The sequence below is a fragment of the Nanorana parkeri genome, unplaced genomic scaffold, assembly GCF_000935625.1.
Source record: "Nanorana parkeri isolate BGI_ZX_2015 unplaced genomic scaffold, ASM93562v1 scaffold56, whole genome shotgun sequence".
NCBI lineage: Eukaryota > Metazoa > Chordata > Amphibia > Anura > Dicroglossidae > Nanorana > Nanorana parkeri.
The window spans coordinates 384,735-403,466 of record NW_017306324.1 but is presented as its reverse complement, the minus strand read 5'-3'; the positions used below and the strand labels follow the sequence as shown (position 1 = coordinate 403,466).

General features: G+C 46.1%; 1 protein-coding gene across 3 annotated transcripts in view; it reads left to right on the top strand.

Annotated features, from left to right (window-relative positions):
- The first annotated feature begins 660 nt into the window (after positions 1-660).
- PRKAR2A (protein kinase cAMP-dependent type II regulatory subunit alpha) overlaps positions 661-18,732 on the top strand; it is a 66,896-nt gene continuing 48,824 nt past the window's right edge. For all 3 annotated transcript variants that reach the window (XM_018576131.1, XM_018576130.1, XM_018576129.1), the window contains exon 1: positions 661-1,084. In XM_018576131.1, the coding sequence (XP_018431633.1) occupies positions 823-1,084 (262 nt within the window). In that variant the 5' untranslated portion in view covers positions 661-822. The remainder of the gene's footprint in view (positions 1,085-18,732) is intronic.

Below are 18,732 nucleotides of genomic sequence, written 5' to 3'. Positions count from 1 at the left end.
ATATGAATTCTGTGCTTGTATTAGCTCCCCCATATGTCCCCTTCATGATTGTGACAAAGAGAGGAAGAGGGAGCAATGTAAAACATTCAGACAGCACGCACACATTGCATTGTGCTGTTAGTCTAACACTCGGAACATGCTGAAGAAGGAAGAATAGAGCATTGAGTTTGCTCTGCTCATTTCATCTAGCATAAAAAAAGAAAGCTTTGTTTGGATGGATATCAGTTTCCCAGGACAACCAACCAGCGACTTGCTGTCATTATCCTGATTCGAGATAGGGAAAAAAAGGCAAATTTTTTTATTGGTTGCTAAGAGCAACGGTACAATGATCACTCAGCTTCTACGTCAGCTCCCCCGCTCCCAACCTCTCAATGCCAAATCTAGTAATGACGCAAAACGGGCGTGTCCACATGGCTGAGGCTTGCGCTTTATTGGCCAACTGTGAGTGGGCGGGACAAATGTAATAAATTCTCGCCTCTGACAGGCCCACTCACTAGCAATCAGAGGGTGGCTCCTCCTGGAAATAACTGCTTCGCCAAGCCCACACACACGAGTAGACGGGTCGGTCACACAAGGCGATTCTTTTTAATTCCTACGAAACGCCCACACACAGTAGTTGCCAGAGGGAAAGTGTCACGGGGCGTGTCCTTAATTCTGTGCCGGTCCTCGGCTGTGTGTGTGAGGTGAAGCCGGAGCCGCCTCAGCCCTCCCTGTCAGCGGCCGCTGTGTGTTCCCGGGGGGAGGGAGGGGGACAGAGGGGAGACGCGCACACTCCTCCGGCCTGCCTGTTAGCACAGAGGGACGCAGAGCCCCCGGGGGACCATGAGCATCGAGATCCCGCCCGGCCTCACCGAGCTGCTGCAGGGCTATACGGTGGAGGTTCTGCGCCAGAGGCCGCCCGATCTGCTGGAGTTCGCCGTGCAGTATTTCACCTGCCTGAGGGAGAAGAGGCTGCAGGATGGCGTCGTGGCGGACGCGGCACTCCACCGGCCTCACACCCGAGTGGTCAACTTTGACGGGGAGCCCATGCAGACCGACTCCAACGGCGAGGAAGACGAGGATGACGATGACTCTGACTTTGAACGTAAGAGCCCCCGGGGGAGGAGAGAAGGAAGGGTGCAGGGGTCCGGGGACTATAACTCCCAGGCCATAACGGGAAGGGAACTACAACTTCCAGCATTCTCTGCTAGTAATGTGAAGAACTACAACTCCCAGCATACCTTGCTTGCAATACAGGGAACTACATCTCCGCATGCCCTGTTTGTATTAGGGAACTACAACTCCCAGCATGCTCTGTCAGTATTTGCATGGGAACTAATAGTGTTAGCATTCTCTGCTAGTAATGTGAAAGGAACTACAACTCCTAGCATGCCTTTCCTTCAATAGATGGGGAACTACAACGTTACATGCCCTGTTTGTAATACGGAACTACAGCTCCCAGCGTGCTTTGTCTGCAGTGGGGAGGGAAGTACAACTCCTTGCATGCTTTGTCAGTAATCACGTGACTACAACTCTGAGCATGTCCTGTCATTAATGAGAAGGTGACAAGCACACCCTGTCAGTAATGGAAAGGTGACTACAACTCCCACTATGCCATGTCTGTCATGGGGGGATTACTACAACTCCCGGTATGCCCTGTCAGTAATAGGAGCCAACATGCCCTGTTGGTAATGAGGTGACTAGAAGCCCCAGCATGCCCTGTCAATATTAAGAGGGTGACAACTCCCAGCATTATCTGCACTAACGGGAAGGGAACTAACACTCCCAGCATACCCTATTAGTAGTGGAAAGGTGACTACAACTGCCAGCATGCCTTGTCCACAGTAAGGTATCTACAGCTCCATGAATTGCATGGTGAGTAATAGAAAGGTGACTACTACTCCCAGCATTACCTTTCTGTCTGTGGATAGAATGGTGACTACAAGTCCCAGCATGCTCTTTTTGCCAGCAGAAGGTGTCTATAAGGCCCAGCGTGCCCTGACAGTGGTTGCAGTCACCGGGATCAATTGTGAAACGTCAAGGTTGGTCACCTTGATCAGCAGCAGCCCTGAGCTGTAGATTAGATGGAATGCTGCGGCCTAACCTGGCAGGCCTGTGGGTGTCGGTGCACACAGACAAAACCTCAGGCTGGTGTGGAACTACCAGTCCCATCATGGCCCTCCAGTTTTAAATAACCACAATGTAAGGATTAGAAATCTCAGCATGCCTCACTCTGACAAAACTGAGTCTCGTTGGCCTGCTGGCCTAGAAGAGATGCAGATACGTGACTGAGCAAGCTTGTGTTAGGTTATAAATCAGTCTTCAGCTCCTTGCAACTACAAGTCCCAGCATTTATCAGCAATTAGTCAGCCTTGGGTAGGTAAATGCCTCGTCAGCTTGCTGGAGTTGTGAGAGATAACTATTTACCCCTATTAACCTATAGAAGACCTAGATTACAGGTCCTAGCATGCCCTCTCAGGTGCTGGTCCATGGTGGATGTGCTTAAGGAATCCAATGCAGCGTGTCTTGCCAGTCTGGGGTAGTTCAGGAGGAAGGTGACCCCAATGGCCGGTCACGTTGGTCTGTGTGTTGCGCAAAGGCAATCCGCAGCCCAGCGTGTTTTGGCCGCCTATGGATAATCTAAGATGGTTTACAAATCAGTGGGGTGGTGACTACCATGTTCCACCATGGGATCTCGGCCTGTGGAAGGGTGACTGCAGATCTTTTTAGGCGTCAATGGAAGATATAAGACGGGTTACAGCTTATTGTGTTGGTGGTTGTCAGTCTATGAAGGACAGGTCTATAAAATCCTTGTCTGCTGTGGAGTCACAGGACCCACCATGGGAAAGTTATTGTTGGCCCTCACCCAACAGACTGGAAGGTGACCACATTTCTGGAGTCTCAGGCCGTTTGTAAGGTAGAACTACATGAACCATTTGGTGTTTGTCAGTCTATAATGGACAGGCTCATAAAATCATTGCCTTGTGGAGTTACCAGACCCTCCCATGGGAACGTTATTGTTGGCCCTGACCCAACAGAGACTGGAAGGGGACTACTATTCCAGGGTCTCAGGCCGTTTGTAATCTAAGATGGTGTACAAATCTTTAGAGGCATGGTATGGTGACTACAAGTTCCACCATGGTATCTCGGCCTGTGGAAGGGTGACTACGGATCTTTTTTGGAGTCAAGGGAAAAGTCAGACGGGTTATAGCTTACCGCGTTGGTAGGTGTCAGTCTATGATGGACAGGCTCATAAAATCCTTGCCTGTTGTGGAGTTACAAGACCCACCATGGGAAAGTTATTTTTGGCTCTCACCCAACAGAATGGAAGGTGACTACTGTTCTGGAGTCTCGGGCCATTTGTAATGTAGAACTACATGAACCATTCCCACACCCTTTGGAGTTTTGATAGCCCAATGGGCCAGGGGAAGCTGGCTGTAAATGGAAGCTTGTCCTGACAGACTGTGGAAGGGAGCATAGCAAAATCTTCAAAGCAGACACACCCCTGACTCCGGCTGTTGTGGTGTTAGGAGTCCTGACATCGCTTGTCAGTCTACGGTGGTAGTGAATTGGAATAGTCAAACATGGCCATCTGTTTTCCATTGAGTCAGCTGTTTGTGCATATGAAGCCATCAGGTAGTTTTGAGACTACAAGACCCATCATGCCCTGCCAGTGATTAGGGTCTAGGGGGCAAGCCAGAGAGTATACATCTTTTAGAAGTTGCTAGTTCTTCTGGCTGACATTGTTACTGGGGTAGGCAATGTCTGTGCTCCAGTTGTTGTGAAACTACAAGTCCCATGAGGCATTACAAGACCAACAGCCACTGGCAGGACTCCCAGAGGCATGATGGGATTTGTATTTTACCCATAGCCGGAATGCTGAGGGTGCCTTCCCCCTCACCTAGAGTCACTGCCCTGGAACAAGTATGGCTCAAGTTGGGTTGGGACTCCTGAGCTGCATACTTTATTTTCTGGGTCATTTCCTCACTAACTGGATATGGGGGTTCTCCAGTAAAACAAAACTATGTTCAGCCAAAACCTTTTTTGTAATTGTTAGCCTAGCATTAGGTAGCATTGGGAAGGGTTAAACCCTTTCCAGGTTTTACGTTTGTGTACCAACGAGGACATTTGCACTTCCGGTCTCAGACGCAGCAGGAAGTTGAGGTAAATCCCCAGAGTGAGGGCAGAGTTGTCCCCTTACCTCTTGCTATGGGGACAGTTGTATAATATTGGATTTTTCCCTTTTACTTTCTGTGTTGGTGACAGAGGGGTGAATCTCCCCAATGGGGACACATGACAATAAAGATGTACCCTTTGCCAAAAGAAAGTGTTGCCCAGAGATACTTAAACTGTTAGTACACAAGCAATCCCTTTTGTATGTAAAAGCGCTGTGTAGATTGTCTGTGATTTTTATAAATACGTGTAATGGGAAACCGCAGCTTTTGCTGCAATACTCTCCTTCAGTCCAGCAATGTCCCCTCGTAGAAAGTTCCCTCCACTACCGGTTGCTAGCCTTCCGCATTGAATGACAGCCAGCACCATCCAACCCTCTTAGTCAGAGCCCAGGCTGTCATGGACACGCCCCCTAAGGGGGTGCATCATCCTAGCCTCAGATTTTTATGCAGGGAATGGCGCTCATGCCATTACCAGTGTATGATGAAAGCGGACCTGTGATGTCACTGGACTAAACCAGAAGAACCGTGCAGAGGCGGTGGTGGAGGAAAAGGTGGAGTTCTGCTTTAAGCTGTCGGAGGAGCGTGACATCTTCCAGGCTATTAGTTTCCTTGTCAACAGAGGCTATGTCTGTGTTTGTATAATGACGATATCTAGTTGGGTCTTTTCTGATTGTAGTGTGGCTACAAGTGTCATTTGGACTGCTAGTTCATGTGAAAGGGATGAGCAGGGAATCCTCAGGCCTTTTAGTTCCCGGACTATTGAATACAAGCCGGCTGTACTGCTACTAGAAGTCCCAGCATGCCATGTCCTGTATTTTGCTGGTTTAGGCAATGCATTGCTATCTTTCTATTTCCTCCTCCCAAGTCCCTTCATGGTCTGACAGCCCTCGAGGTCTCGCATGATAAACTTGTTGCTTACCATCTGCTGTAGACCTGCTAATCCTATTGTGACATGTTGCGCGGCGATACAATGTGTAGTCCTAACATATTGGAAGATCAACGACCTGCTTATTTCATTCTTTAGTATCTCTTAGAATTGTTATAGATGTTTTCACTGTTTTGGCGGAAGCATTGAGGGCTCTGTCCACGGTGACCTTTTCGAATGTTTTGGAGCAAAGAGAGAGTCTGTGTTCTAGAAATTCTCTTAACAGGCTGAGAAATGTATGAGGGGCATTTATCAAAACTGGAGCAGACAGAATCTGGAGCCGTTGCCCATGGCATCCAATCAGCTTCTAGCTTTCAAAGCGTAACTGAAGAGAGATGCTGATTGGTTACTTGGCACAACGGCTCCAGATTTTGTCTGCTCCAGTTTTTATACATCCCCCCCCCCTATTGTTCGTCTCGTTTTTTATCACCCCCCCCCCCCCCCCTTCCTCTGTGTTCCTGTGTCACCCTTTCATGCATAATTAGTAATTGATTAAAGGACGATTTATTTATTTTGCGTGGAGCAAAGATTAATAATGTGAAATATTTTCTGCAGGACCTTTCTTTGGTGCTGGCCCATCAATTGACAATAGCCAAGCAGATGGTAGATCTTTTTCTGTATTGTCACCCTTACACCAAGCCGAGAGCATGCTGGTCCCTACGCAGTGCCAGTATCCCAGCAATAGGGAGCTTCATTGTTTGATGTAATAGAAACCTTTTTAAAAGCACCGCTCATCCCCTTCAAATGTGTTCTTTGTTCGCTGACCTCCGGTGTGGCAATTGCTTTGGAACTAAAAGTTGCAGTATGTACTAATTGCATGTGCAGGAGTCTGTACGGTGCTGTTTTTGCTCTGAGCCCTGCTGCTTGCAGGGTGGAGTAAACGTGGCTGATGCTGCTTGTAATGTTCAGTAAATTCCATGGGCATGGCATTCACATTTTCCAGATGGTGGGGAATGGAAGGCAATTATGTCTTACACTGGTGCATGCAAGTCTGCGCCTACATGAGTCTGAAAGCTGTCAATGGATGGGTTGTTCAGTTGTCTATAGTGTATGCCCAGTGCATCTCTGGAATACATGCACATTTCCCCATATTTTGACTTTTTAGGGCCCATTCACACTTGAGACGATCGTCTTTGTTCTTTTATTGAGTGTTTATACAATGCAAAGCTAGTTACTAGGGATGAGCTTGGGGTGTAAACCAAGCCAGAAATCATCTGTACACAGAAGTTAACTGATGGTGCACACCAAATCACCTCCAGCCGGCGTTCTACGCCCCACAGATGCACCTACAAAGCGATAGGATGCTGGTGACTTAATTGACCTTCATATGGCCACTTGGCCATATTTGGTCTATTGACCTGATGTGCCCATATAAGGTCAACGATGTCACCAGAATCCCGCCCCATTGTTTGCATGCAGCTGCGGGGCATGCACATTGTGTATGTCACATCTTTTAGAAGCTCCCATTAGTGTTTCAAGGACAAAATGTAAAACTCAGCCCCAAGTGAAGAGTATGTGTACATTTCTGAGCTTCAAGCGACTGGTAAACGGGCAGCACTGAATATAATGGTGTCAAGTGTTGATGCGCTTCAAGTCGGCTTAGTTGTGAACGGGCACTGCTGGTGTGAAACATTGACTTGTTTTTAATCAGCTCGGGTGTGAACGGGGCCTTAAAATGCTGCAGGTGTGTTTTTTTTTTTTTTTTGGTTCTGACAAAAATCTAGTGAGTGCCTAACTTCCTGTTCTGCTGCTCAGAATGTTATCAGCCCTCTTCAGTTTCTCTTCCTTTGCTGGACTACTATGATGAGAAGGTGAGGTGTTCTGTGGTCCAGCAGAGAAGAACTAAGCAGTAATGACAACAACACTTTGTGGTTGCAGTGCAGCAGATGCACTGTGTTGTCAGAAATGAATGTGGTGTAACTAATATCATGCACATGTGACATAGGATGTGAACGCAGCATGAAGATTTATTGTTAGTGGGACAGTTCGCTCAGAATGAGGTCAATGATATTTGGCAAATTTCTATGCACATTTCATGTAATCGCGGCCCATCTGCTGTGATCGGATCCCTTTCCCTCTGGGCGTGCAGGCTTGCTGATTCTTGAAGTTGCCGCTCTGCTGGCTAGCTACACAGTGCAAAAAGCTGGTTTGAATTATACGGCGGTGGTGAAACTTATGACACAAACATGAAACTGTGGGAAGTTGAGCCTGTCGCATCTTGCTGCTTTTATTTTCATTGCAGACCGGCTGTTCTCTGTGTTGGTTAAGGTTTGCACTGACATAATTGTTTATCCCTATTAGTAAGTGCTGGGTTCTGTGGCTGCAGATACTGTCCCTCACTCTATCACATATTAACTAATTCTCAGGTGGTCAGTGGGGGCTCTCACCAGGGGTCCAGAGAGTCTCACTGGCGGCTACGGGCACAGCAGATGCGGCTCTCATCAGGCGGCCCCAGCAAGCAACCTTCTAATATGCCTGCTTGTGGAAGCGGGGTTTAGCTTATGACGTTTGGGCGGGTTCGCGATGATTCAAGCACATTTATTGTGCACGTCTTTATTTCTATTATTACATTGCAATATGTACTGAAATAATTGTTCAACTCACCATAATGCAGAATCAGTGGGAGCCCTGAGCTTGTTTTCCTGCTCTTGGGGCTTGTGCACACCATGTGCGGAGCAGTTACAGAACGCATCAAAAATGCATCCAATGTATTCCAATGGTATTTTGTGCTCTAGTTCACACCACAATGTTCAGTTCCATGGCATGTGGAAAAACTGCAGCAGGCCCTATTTTTTTTTTTTTATGCGCTGGAACACATCAAAATGCATGCAAACGCTCGAACGCACTGGACTACACCTGAAAAGCTAATTTTAGGCTAAAAGAAAAATGGACGAATGCGGCGACAACGCACTGCATATGCAGAAACTCATCCACATCTGGTCTGGATTTGGTGTGAACAAGACCTCAGGTGGCCAGTGCGGGCTCTCGGGTCCATAGAGTCTGACTGGCAGCAACGGGTGCAGCAGATGCTGCTGTCTCATCAGATGGCCACTCGCTCCTCACTAGGGCCCCCGAAAGGCCCCAGCAAGCAGCCTTCTAATATGCCCGATTAGAGGGCTGCCTCTGCCTGGTTGTAGCCGGCCCGGCTTGCCATCGGACATACCGAGGTGATCTGGGCTATTTTCAGGGGCGGGCTTGGAGTGAAAGCTCCACACACCCCTGTGTTAATCTGGCCCTTGCCCGGTTGCTGAGAGGTCACAGACCGCTACCAGTCCGCAGCCCATGGGGTTGTGGTGGACCCCTGTATTAACCTATTGATTGACTGCAACTGTGACCTGCAGTCTAGGCAAGATTTAAATGGATTATTTTCGTATGCTGTAGTTAAAGTGGCACAATGGGCATAATCAGAAATGACAGGTATGCTACCCTCTGTCATTAGCACAGCAGTTTGTTTGAACTGTAACATGATTTTATTATTGTTCATTCTGCTAGTAGATCTGTTATTGCCACACAGGTGCCTGATGGGGAGCTCATAAGAGCCTGCATTGTGATTGACAGTAGACAGTGGGTGGGTTGATTTGTAGCTAATAGACAGCCTGCTATTGTCTATGGAATCCATCCACTGCCTGCTGACAGACGCCATGGCTGTATGCAAGTAAACCATACAACAGAGTGGTGCTATGTGTACAGGAACGGATGAGCTGCCCTGGGCACAAATAGTCTATGTCCAGGGCCTGTGAAGATAGGTCACCACATTTAAAAATGCATAGAAAGTAGCGTTTATTGCAAATAACGTCACATAGGTCAAAATTGCCAATATTTCGGGGCCACTCAGGGTCCCTTCCTCAAGGCGACACAGCAACATCCAGGGTAGCTCATCTGTTCCTGTGCGTATGTAACCGCTGAGACTTGCATGTAGCCCGGACGTCTTGTCAGCCGCTCGTTGATTTGTATAGGCCGCTGTCTGTATGTAAGCGCCTGTGGCTCCCAGGCGCAGAAATGCGTACCCCCCTTGACAGTGTATGACACTCTGTGGTCATGTCAATGAGGCTTTTGGATTGACTCCTTAAGTAAGCAAAAAACACATTAAAGGTAACTTCATCTAACGATTAGTAAGCAGTTGAACAACCTAATTTCCTGGCTGCAGGGTGCCCAGCATCACCTACTGCTTTCCTCCCTAGCCATTCATTGGATTTCAGGTCCTTCAATCATAAAGGCTCAGTATCGCATGTAGGCATTACCTAGGGTGGTCTGCATGCCAATGCAGTCTGCCTAGGAATGCCGACTCCTACAGATTGACATCCACCCATCAAGGAATTTTGATATTTGCATAACTCCTAAGAGCCAGCCCACTTCTGATGTCACGGCTAAGGGCTCTTTGGCCCCATGCACATGGCCCCCCTGCATTACACACCGGAGAAGTTTTCTGGGAAGTGTAAACATCTTTTATGCTTCCCAGATCACATTTTCCTGCGTTTAGACATTTCTAAGTTTATCCTTGTTTACAATTCATTTATGTGTAAACCAGAGGGAGACAAATTATTATTTCATTCAGGCTTCCTAGCAACCAATGATGTCAGCTGTCCACCTCCTCTAATAAAGTTTTGCTTCCTGTCCAGCTTATTGAACTAAATGCATATTCGTTATAGTGAGAACTTTCCCCAGCAAATTGTGGTGTTGGAAATAGGGCTGCAACAACTAATCGACATAATCGATTATAATCGATTATTGAAAAAGTTGTCAACTTTTTCAATCTGTGCAATCTCAATACAAACTAGTAGTCCCATCAGTGGAGCCATTTTTTAACATTTATTTTATTGTTTATCCGATTAACCGATTAATCGAACTTAATAATCGGCTAACTAATCGATTTTTGAAAATAATAGTTAGCTGCAGCTCTAGTTGGAAATAATTTTAGTCTTTGCTGAATCGTTACCTTTACAGCTGTTGGACAAAGTAGTCGGGTTCCTGCTAAGTTTTCATTGTAGTGGTCTGCGCTCTTTGGGAGTATTTCTTAATTAGAGTGGAGTTGCTCTTTACTTTAATGGGTGCTGCTTCCTTCCCCCTGCATTTTATGAAACGCGTTATACATTCGTAGAGGGCGGTTTGGTAGAATCTGCTTGGTGAACATCTTCTCTATAATGCTGAAGTGGTTCACTATTTAGACACACAAGAATATATTGATTAGATCCTGTCCTTTTTGAGTGTCTTTTCTGGTTGGTTTTGGCCTTTGTATTAAACTGGTGCTGTATAGAGATGGCATTGGAGTTTCTTGGCACATTGGGCAGTGCTCTGCAGTAATATGCAGCACCAGGATTTATTGTTTCTTCTTCTGCTGTTGGATTGGTGGGTCTGAAGCTTTAAGCGGAACTTTAACTCTCCTCCTCTCGCCTATTTATGGCATCTTCTTTCTGGGTGGGGGGGTCTTCAGCCATCTTGATTGGCTGTCAGGGAATAAATGAACTTTTTGTGCATGCAAACAGGAGTTTGTTCATCCCGGCACAAGGTATGTTGCACATGTGCAACTCGGTGTACCTCCTGAAGATAATTGCAAGCATGCATTCATTTTCTTTTTTATTAAGACCCATAGCATGTCTGTTCTGCTATAAGTACCACTGTAAAGGGTTTGTCTAGGTATTGCCCAAATTTAACCTCAAACCCCTAACGCATGTTCTAGCAGATTTTCTCTCTCATCCTTGCTTTAGCAAGAAATCACTTTTATTGCTCCCTGTGACTTTGACAGACTTGTAAAGTTTCTTGTATTGGAAGCTGCTGGGAGGGTCTCTTCCTATTGACATGGGTACACCCCCAGAACTACATCTGACAAGAGCCCTTTCCCTGCACACAGTGTGTGGGCTGGGTCTTGGGGTTTGTCATTGAATGCATGTGGGGTCGGGGATAGGCAGAGTTGAGTCCTGCAGGCAGGTTTGACACTGCTGCTTGGGATTTCACTGCAGCAAATACTGTGTGTTGTCAGCCTCCAACAGGTATTTAGCTGTATTTAGCTTTAATGTATGTTCAATACAGACATGCATATTAAAGGATAAGTGCACTTTCAGACAAAGACCACTGTTTTTAATTCTCTCCTGGCCCTGCCTTGCCCGATGGAGCCCTGTAGACTTCTATCGGACTTCTCTACCTCTGTCTCTTGGTTGGTAGACAAGCCACATAGAGTTCAGTGGGTCTCTGCTGCTCAGATGCGGCCAGGAGAGAGGGAGGGGGGGGGGAGGTGTTTGGCACTGGATATAAACAAATCCCAGGAGGCTGCAGGCATTGGATCTCTGTAAATATGCATCTGTAGCAGGTTCTGTTAGGTCGAGGGAAGGGGTGGAAAAGAATAAGTGCACTTTGAAAGCGCACTTTCTGTTTTAAAAGGATTTTGTCCATAGAAACTGTTCAGCCTCTCGCTTTCATGTTTCTAGATGAAAAATAAAAGGGGCCGAGAGGGTTTGGTTTTTCCAGGGATTCTTGTATAAGTAGAACCCATAATGCTTTATTTAATAATACGGTGCAAAGAGCAGCACTGTGCAGCGACATCTCCTAGTATCATCCCTGCCGGCTCTGTTTAATCCCCTTGGATATGATGCTGCCCCGAATCCTTCTCTTGTGTTCCAAAATCTACCGCATACAGATTAGCTCCGCATTAGCATGGTAACTATCAAAGGGTCACGCAGTGCAATATGTAAATTGACTGTTTTGTTCATTAGAGCTCATCTTCTCTACTCGTGTGGTCTGTCCTTCCCTATTAAAGGCGACTCTCAGGATTACATTTTGCATATAATGCATTGCTGCAAATTGCCCTATACGGTAGTATTATGTGGTGCGATTTATGTGAAAAAGGGAGTTTTGTAATCTATATAATTAGTGACGTATTTTTTGGTAACCAACATTCACTGTACCTTTTTTATTATAAGAAAACGTAATCTACCTTCTACAAGCTTTATTTGCAGCATGCGTTTCTTTTTTCTTCCACTTGTGAGATTCCCTGCTTGGTGGAATGACCAGCAGCGTGTTGCTCTTCGCGGATTTATTGCACTCCTACACTCGCTCTGATAAATTGCTCTGACTTTCACCGCTTGAAAATATTAACAGCATTTCCAGCACTTGAGAAGGAAAGTAGCCGAGACTGGCACCCTGATGTGTCCTGCACACCATCAAACCGATCTGCATCAGCATGAGGTGCTAATGAGTTCATTCTAAAAGGCCTATTTGACATTTGCAGGCTAAAGGCGAAGCCAGCTGGCATATGGTAAGCAGGTTAGCTCGGCAAAACATGTTGGCACTCTTTAAAGCCCATCTTCAGGGGAAAAATAAAACAAGTTTCTCTTGCAATGGGGTTAAATCAAGGATAGAAAAATCATGTGTGCCCAGGTAGCCAATGCTCCCTAAAAATTAAAGCTGGTGCCTAACTTGTTGATGTTTTCTCTAGTTGTCAGTGAAGCCGGTTTTAAAGAAAATTGCTGGCTACTGCATTGGTCCAACTGGCTCCTAAATTCATTTTTCCACCCCTGACCTAAATGATTATTTAACCCAGGGGTGGATAAATGAATGTTGAATTCAGTGGCCCCTCTGTGCAATCCTGGAGTCAGCAGGGTTTTTTGGAAGCCATTGACGACAGCTAGAGAAAACCTCAAAAGTAAAGTCGGGTATACACGCTTCTAAATAGAATCTTCAAAATAGAACAGATTCCTCTATCAACACTTACGAGCCATGATTGAGGAATCTTCTGCTGTTTCCCTTGTATTCTGACAGCGGCTGCCGGCTCATTGGCTGCTCGCTCTGTTCAGCCGACAATTTAGCCACATGCTCCTATCAGCTGATTGAGGGACCCTGGTCGGAAAAGTGCCACCAGCGGCACTCCACATCAAATTTCGGCCGGTTCTTGATGGAGCAGCCAAAATTCGATGTGTGGGGACACCTTTCCGACCAGCATCCCACGATAAGCTGATCAGAGTCGAATAATTGTCAGCCGAACAAAGCAGAGGGCTTTTTTTAAAAATCATTCTCTGATGGGGACTATACTGTAATAGAGGTCAGTGCTGATGTGCTTTATCATGCCTGTTGATGAAAGGACAGTGTACACTTATACATATTTTAGGTTGATGTCAAACGGGCGATTCTGTTGCTAGAATCGAATTGCCAATAGCGAGATTGCTAAAGAAGCTGCCGGGCACTCCCTGTGTAAATGCTTTCTTCCTGTAGGTAGATGCAGCAAGATGTCGCTCTGTCACTGGTGGGTCGAAACGCTGCTGAATCTCTTATCGCTAGTGATGAGAGCGACATCTCGCTGCCTCATCTACATAAGGCGTGCTTCCATAGGGACAAACATGCGACCTCTTGGTAATCCTGCTGCCGACTAGCAACAGCGTCGCCCATCTTACATCAGCTTTAGGGCTGTGGTGTATATCATGGAATGTTTACAGAATGTCAGATTGCCAATAATTACCATGTCACAGAGAACTCTGTTTATCTTTTGACGTCATGAGTGTAAAAATTCAGTTGAGTTTGGGAATAGCCGTTGTTAGAAGGATTACATGTTGAAATACCTGTGTGGCAGAACGCCTCTACCGAAAACATTCTTGTTTCAGTAGTAAAACCTTTTATTGTTGGAAGAATTTGGTCTACTGTGAAAAAAGGTCACAGTAAAGAATGTGTGCCTGTAGCCATATTGTATATTTTTGTTTACATGCAGTTAGTACTCTTTGTTCTCATTGTTTATGTAGTTTCTAAAACTCTGCACACAATGTCGAAATGTCTTTAATACAAAGAGAATTTTTGTTGTATTTTTGTGGTCTTCTTGCTCATACTTGCATAATCAGATTATTGCTTTGGTGTGGCAAATGGGACTTTTAAATTAGTAGGAGAGGGGATTTCTTTGTCTGCATCTTGTTGCATTATTAATTGCAAAAGTATGTTGTAGATGTTTGTGTAGAATTCTGTTGGTTTTCAGAGAAGATGGTAAACTCTCTCTGTGGTTTATCTTGCCAAAGTCATTCAGCTGTTGCATCAAATTACATTCATAAAATTATATAAACTCAAAAGGAGTGTTGTTTGAAAGTGAACTGGTTTCCATTTTAAAATGTTATTATAGTATGGTATAGTTATTTTGGAGTAGAAATGAACGCACAAGAGAACACTTTATTACACTAAGTAAAATAGAACTGTTTTGTTTTTTTCGTTGCAAAAATAGTTTTCCCCTCAGGGCTAGTTCACACCATCTGATTGTGGCCGGAACGCACTGGATCGCGTTGTGGGGCGTGGCAGTGCATTGAAGTGAATGGCACCGGAGCCACGCCCTCCGGCCGCAATGCGATGGGCCTCACGGGAACGCAAGGCACATCAATGCCTCCGGTCAAAACAAAGTGTTTGCACCATTTTTTCTGACCGAAGCGCAGGCTTTGATGTGCCTTGTGTTCCCGTGCGGTACATTGCATTGCGGCCAGAGGACATGGCTGGGGTGCATGGACCCCCCCGCTGCTGATTGGATCGTTACCCATCAAATGTCACCACTGTCAGTGTGTTGTGGCCGGGACGCACTGCATCACATCGCGGCTGGCTCAGTTTGTTGTGGGGCGGGAGGGGGCGTGACAGTGCATTGAAATGAATGGCACCGCAGCCACGCCCTCCGGACGCAATGTGATGGGCCGCACAGGAACACAAGGCACATCAAAGCCTGCGCTCTGGTCAGAAGAAATGCTGCAAGCACTATTTGTTTTGACCGGAGGCATTGATGTGCTTTGCATTCTCGTGCGGCAGAGGGGGCGTGGCCCCCTCCCGCCCCACAACAAATTGAGCGGGTTGCAATGTGATCCAGTGCGTTCCGGCCACAATGGGGGTGATGGGAGGAACTAGCACTGTGTGAACTAGCCCTCAAGGCCACTTCACACAGTGTTCCGATCAGGTCCATCTTTCAGTTTTTCAGGTGCACCCGATTGGATGCCCAATACAAGTCTATGGGCTGCTGGATCTAAACAGACGGGTGTCCATTTACATCCGCCTCCTGGCTCTGGCCAGGTCAAGAAAAGCAAACAGAGCATAATTCCATTTCGCCGGATCTGATCTTGGTTAATATGATGTAAACGCACCCATGTCCATTTAGATTTAAATTCCCATGCGGTCTGGTTATTTCAGCTTTTTCTTCCATCGCAAGATGGAGGAATAAAACTGGACGGACACGGATGTCACGGTGACATTCGATGGGTAATGCTCCGATCAGAATGGGGTCTGTGCACGGATCTCCTCATTTGGATAGTGTGAAAGGGACCTTACTGTAGTAACTATGGCAGAATGCTTCACAGCGCTGATCAGGGATGTGGAATTTTTTTAAAAAAAAACTACTTGCCGTAGGACTAAAGCAGGGGCCCAAAGCAGGGGCCCAATCTGCTTGTACCTCACAGCAATCTACTTGTGATACAAAAAAATAAAGAATTAACTGAAACCGTATTTTACCGTGCTAAGAAATGCTTCTCATTGGCCAATGCAGTCACCTGACTGCGCTGACCAAGTGCTTGCAGTTTGTGAGTGAAATTAAAACTCCATAGCGCAGGGCTGCGCTGGACGGCAGTCGGGGGTACAGATAGTACACCCGTACTGGTGGAGGGGAAGGAACACTTTCGGAAAGGTAAGTACAGCAGGAGAGGGGGCCAGATATGAGGGTGGACGCACAAGCAGTCCGCTACAAGTGATCTCGGAGGCTGTAAAGCCACCCAGAGCACTTGTACAAAACGAGCGGTGGCTACCTTGCTCTACATTTATCCCTGTTTGTCCGCAGTAGGGCTTAATGTAGAGGGGGGAAACAAAACCCCTGCCCGATGCCTGCAACTGCGTGTCTTGGGCATGGGGGCGATGGCAATCCCGCATTCCTGACTGATCATTAAGTCCAATGTATATCCCACCGCACTTCTTACCCGTCTGCCCTTTGGAAATAGGTGCTGAACTGGCTACGGATGGCGCTGCTCTAATCCAAACAGATGTATGTCACCAGCACACCGGAATGAAATGTTCAAAAAACATCTTTGACGCATGCACACCATGTCACAAAGAAAGCAATTTTCTCATGAAGGAACCCTTAGTGGCCCCGAAACATTGCTTTCTTTGTGACATGATGTGCATGCGTCAATAAAGACGTTTTTTGAACATTTCATTCTGGCGTGCTGGTGACATACCTCATCTGTTCAGAGCACTGATCATTTCCAAGGCTGCTTTTGTTCCTATTCGGGAGCAAACAAGAAAGGGTGACCACATTGAAGTTGAACTGAAAGTACTGTCACCCTAGCACTGGAAGTATTTGTGGATACACCTTGCTGGTATGATTTTAATTGAACGAAGATGTATAAAAACAAAATGATTCGATATTTGGAAATGACAGGAACATGCACAACGTTCTGTTTAGGTTTTCGGGTTTATAGTCCTTGTTAATAACCTAATATCTGTTGATTTATTTATTTTTCCCCCCCCCCGTAAACTGCAATGCACATTATTTAGTATCCCGTTGGCTTGTGTAGCAGAACGCAGGCCAGCTCAACTAAAATGCAGGATTTTTTATTTTTGCTGTTTGAAATCTGGAAAATTTGTTTAGCTTGGACATGATCTGCCAAAAAAGCTCTTTAGAGCGGAAGTAAACTCTGCCATCCACTTACCCGGAGACTGCCAGATGACCCCGCACGGAGTGCCGCACACCGGAGCAGCAGTGACGCGACGCTCGGCGAGGTAAGTAAGATGACGCGCTGGCGCTGACTCGAGTATAAGCCGAGGGGGGCACTTTTCACCCAAAAAAATGGGCTGAAAATCTCGGCTTATACTAGAGTATATACGGTAAACAAAAACATTTTCCAAAAGTCAGCGGATATTTGTGAAATTGTGAATATAGCCATGTGTATATCTCTGCTTACTGTACAGTACTGTCGGCATGCTACCTTCTCTCCCTTTGAAGCCAGCGCCATCTTGGATTCATAGCTTTGTGTACAATTTTAGCATGTGCCGGGATGAATGAACCCCTACGCATGCACAATATTAATGTCATACTGGTTCTGAATGGGCGAAGATTTCGAGCCCAGAAGACTGGGTGAAGATATGGCACCTGCAAGCTTGCTGACATTGCAGTGCTCGTGCTTAGCTAATTATAGTTCTGCTTTAATCTTCATCTTTAAGGGCCAGTTCACAACATAAAGTGCGCATTCCAGTGCGTTCGGCCTCTGGAACGCAAGCCGTCTGGCCCCTGCGTTCAGGGGCGGGAGGGGGCGTGGTGGTGCATTGAAGTCAATGGCACCGCAGCCATGCCCCCTGCCCACAGTGCGATCGCCCGGAACGCAGGCACATTAGTGCTTGCAGTATTTTTGCACAGCACCAGAATGCAAGCACTAATGTGCCTGCGTTCCAGGTGCGGGAGATCGCACTGCGGGGGGCGTGGCTGCAGTGTCATTGACTTCAATGTCACGCCCCCTCCCGCCCCTGAAATCAGGGGGCCTGCTTGCGTTCCAGTGGCCGAACGCATTGGAACACGGAGTTTGTCGTGTGAACCGGCCCTAAAGCATGCATAAAAAATTGATTTACATTTACCAGAACAAACAATAAATTCTACATACATGCAGCCATGGTGCTGCCGGCTGATAAGCTGTATGGAACTTCTTCTGGCATTAGGATTGGGAGTAGCGGTGTGCACAGGTCATGGTGTTGTAATTTGGGTGCAGTAATTTTCAATTTGCCCTTTGCACACCATAAAGGATATAAAGCATTATAATTAAGCCAAAAATTAAGCTCAGCATAGTTTCTCAGTGTACATGAATAAGCACTTCCACTGCATAAAGTTCTTGCAAAAAAGTACTGCAAAAATTATTAATCAAGAATAAGCTTCAATGTACAAGATCAGACTATGTATACATATAACTAAAAATACTCAATTTAGCACTGAAGGACCTCCTATGAGAAATAGGCTTGGAATAACCCCGAAACATTGGGTGGATTGCACCTTCCCCGCACACCTGACTTGTATCAACTGTATATTATGTGGTTGGTGTGCTTATTCATGTTCATTTAGATAACATTAAAAGCCAAACTCTTGGATGGACCAAAAAACCCCCCCAATCTGCTAGATGTAAAGAGCATTTAAAGAGGAACTTTTTCCATATCTGGAATGACAACAAAGACACCGTTTAGAAATGTTTAGTAATGACAATCCACAACCACATACTTTTAGATAATTGCCGGCTTTGTATTCTTTGTATACTTTATTTGGCCATTTTTTTACTAAGGGCAGATTATAATATCTCCCTTTACTTCCTGGACCTCTGGCACATGTGACTAGGACATGTGACCATGCACATCACCTCAGGGAAGGAAAATGCCTTTCCCTGAGATCTCGAGATCACAGATGAGATTTCCCAGCAATGCTCTGCTGATGTACCCTTCACAGGATACGACGCTTGGGCACATTACACCACTAATGCCCAAGAGGACCAGGAAGTAGAAAAACAATAACTGTAAGTAAAAGAAACAGGTTTAATGAATGTAAGATGATTTCATATTGGCATGCAGAGCTGCAAGCTGAGGTTATTTTTAGTGAAAGGGGGTAAAGGTCCACTTTAACCCTTGCAGTGTGAAGGGGGGCCCCCTGCAAGGCTTAAATGTTCTTTAGGTCTAGGGGAAACAGGAAGA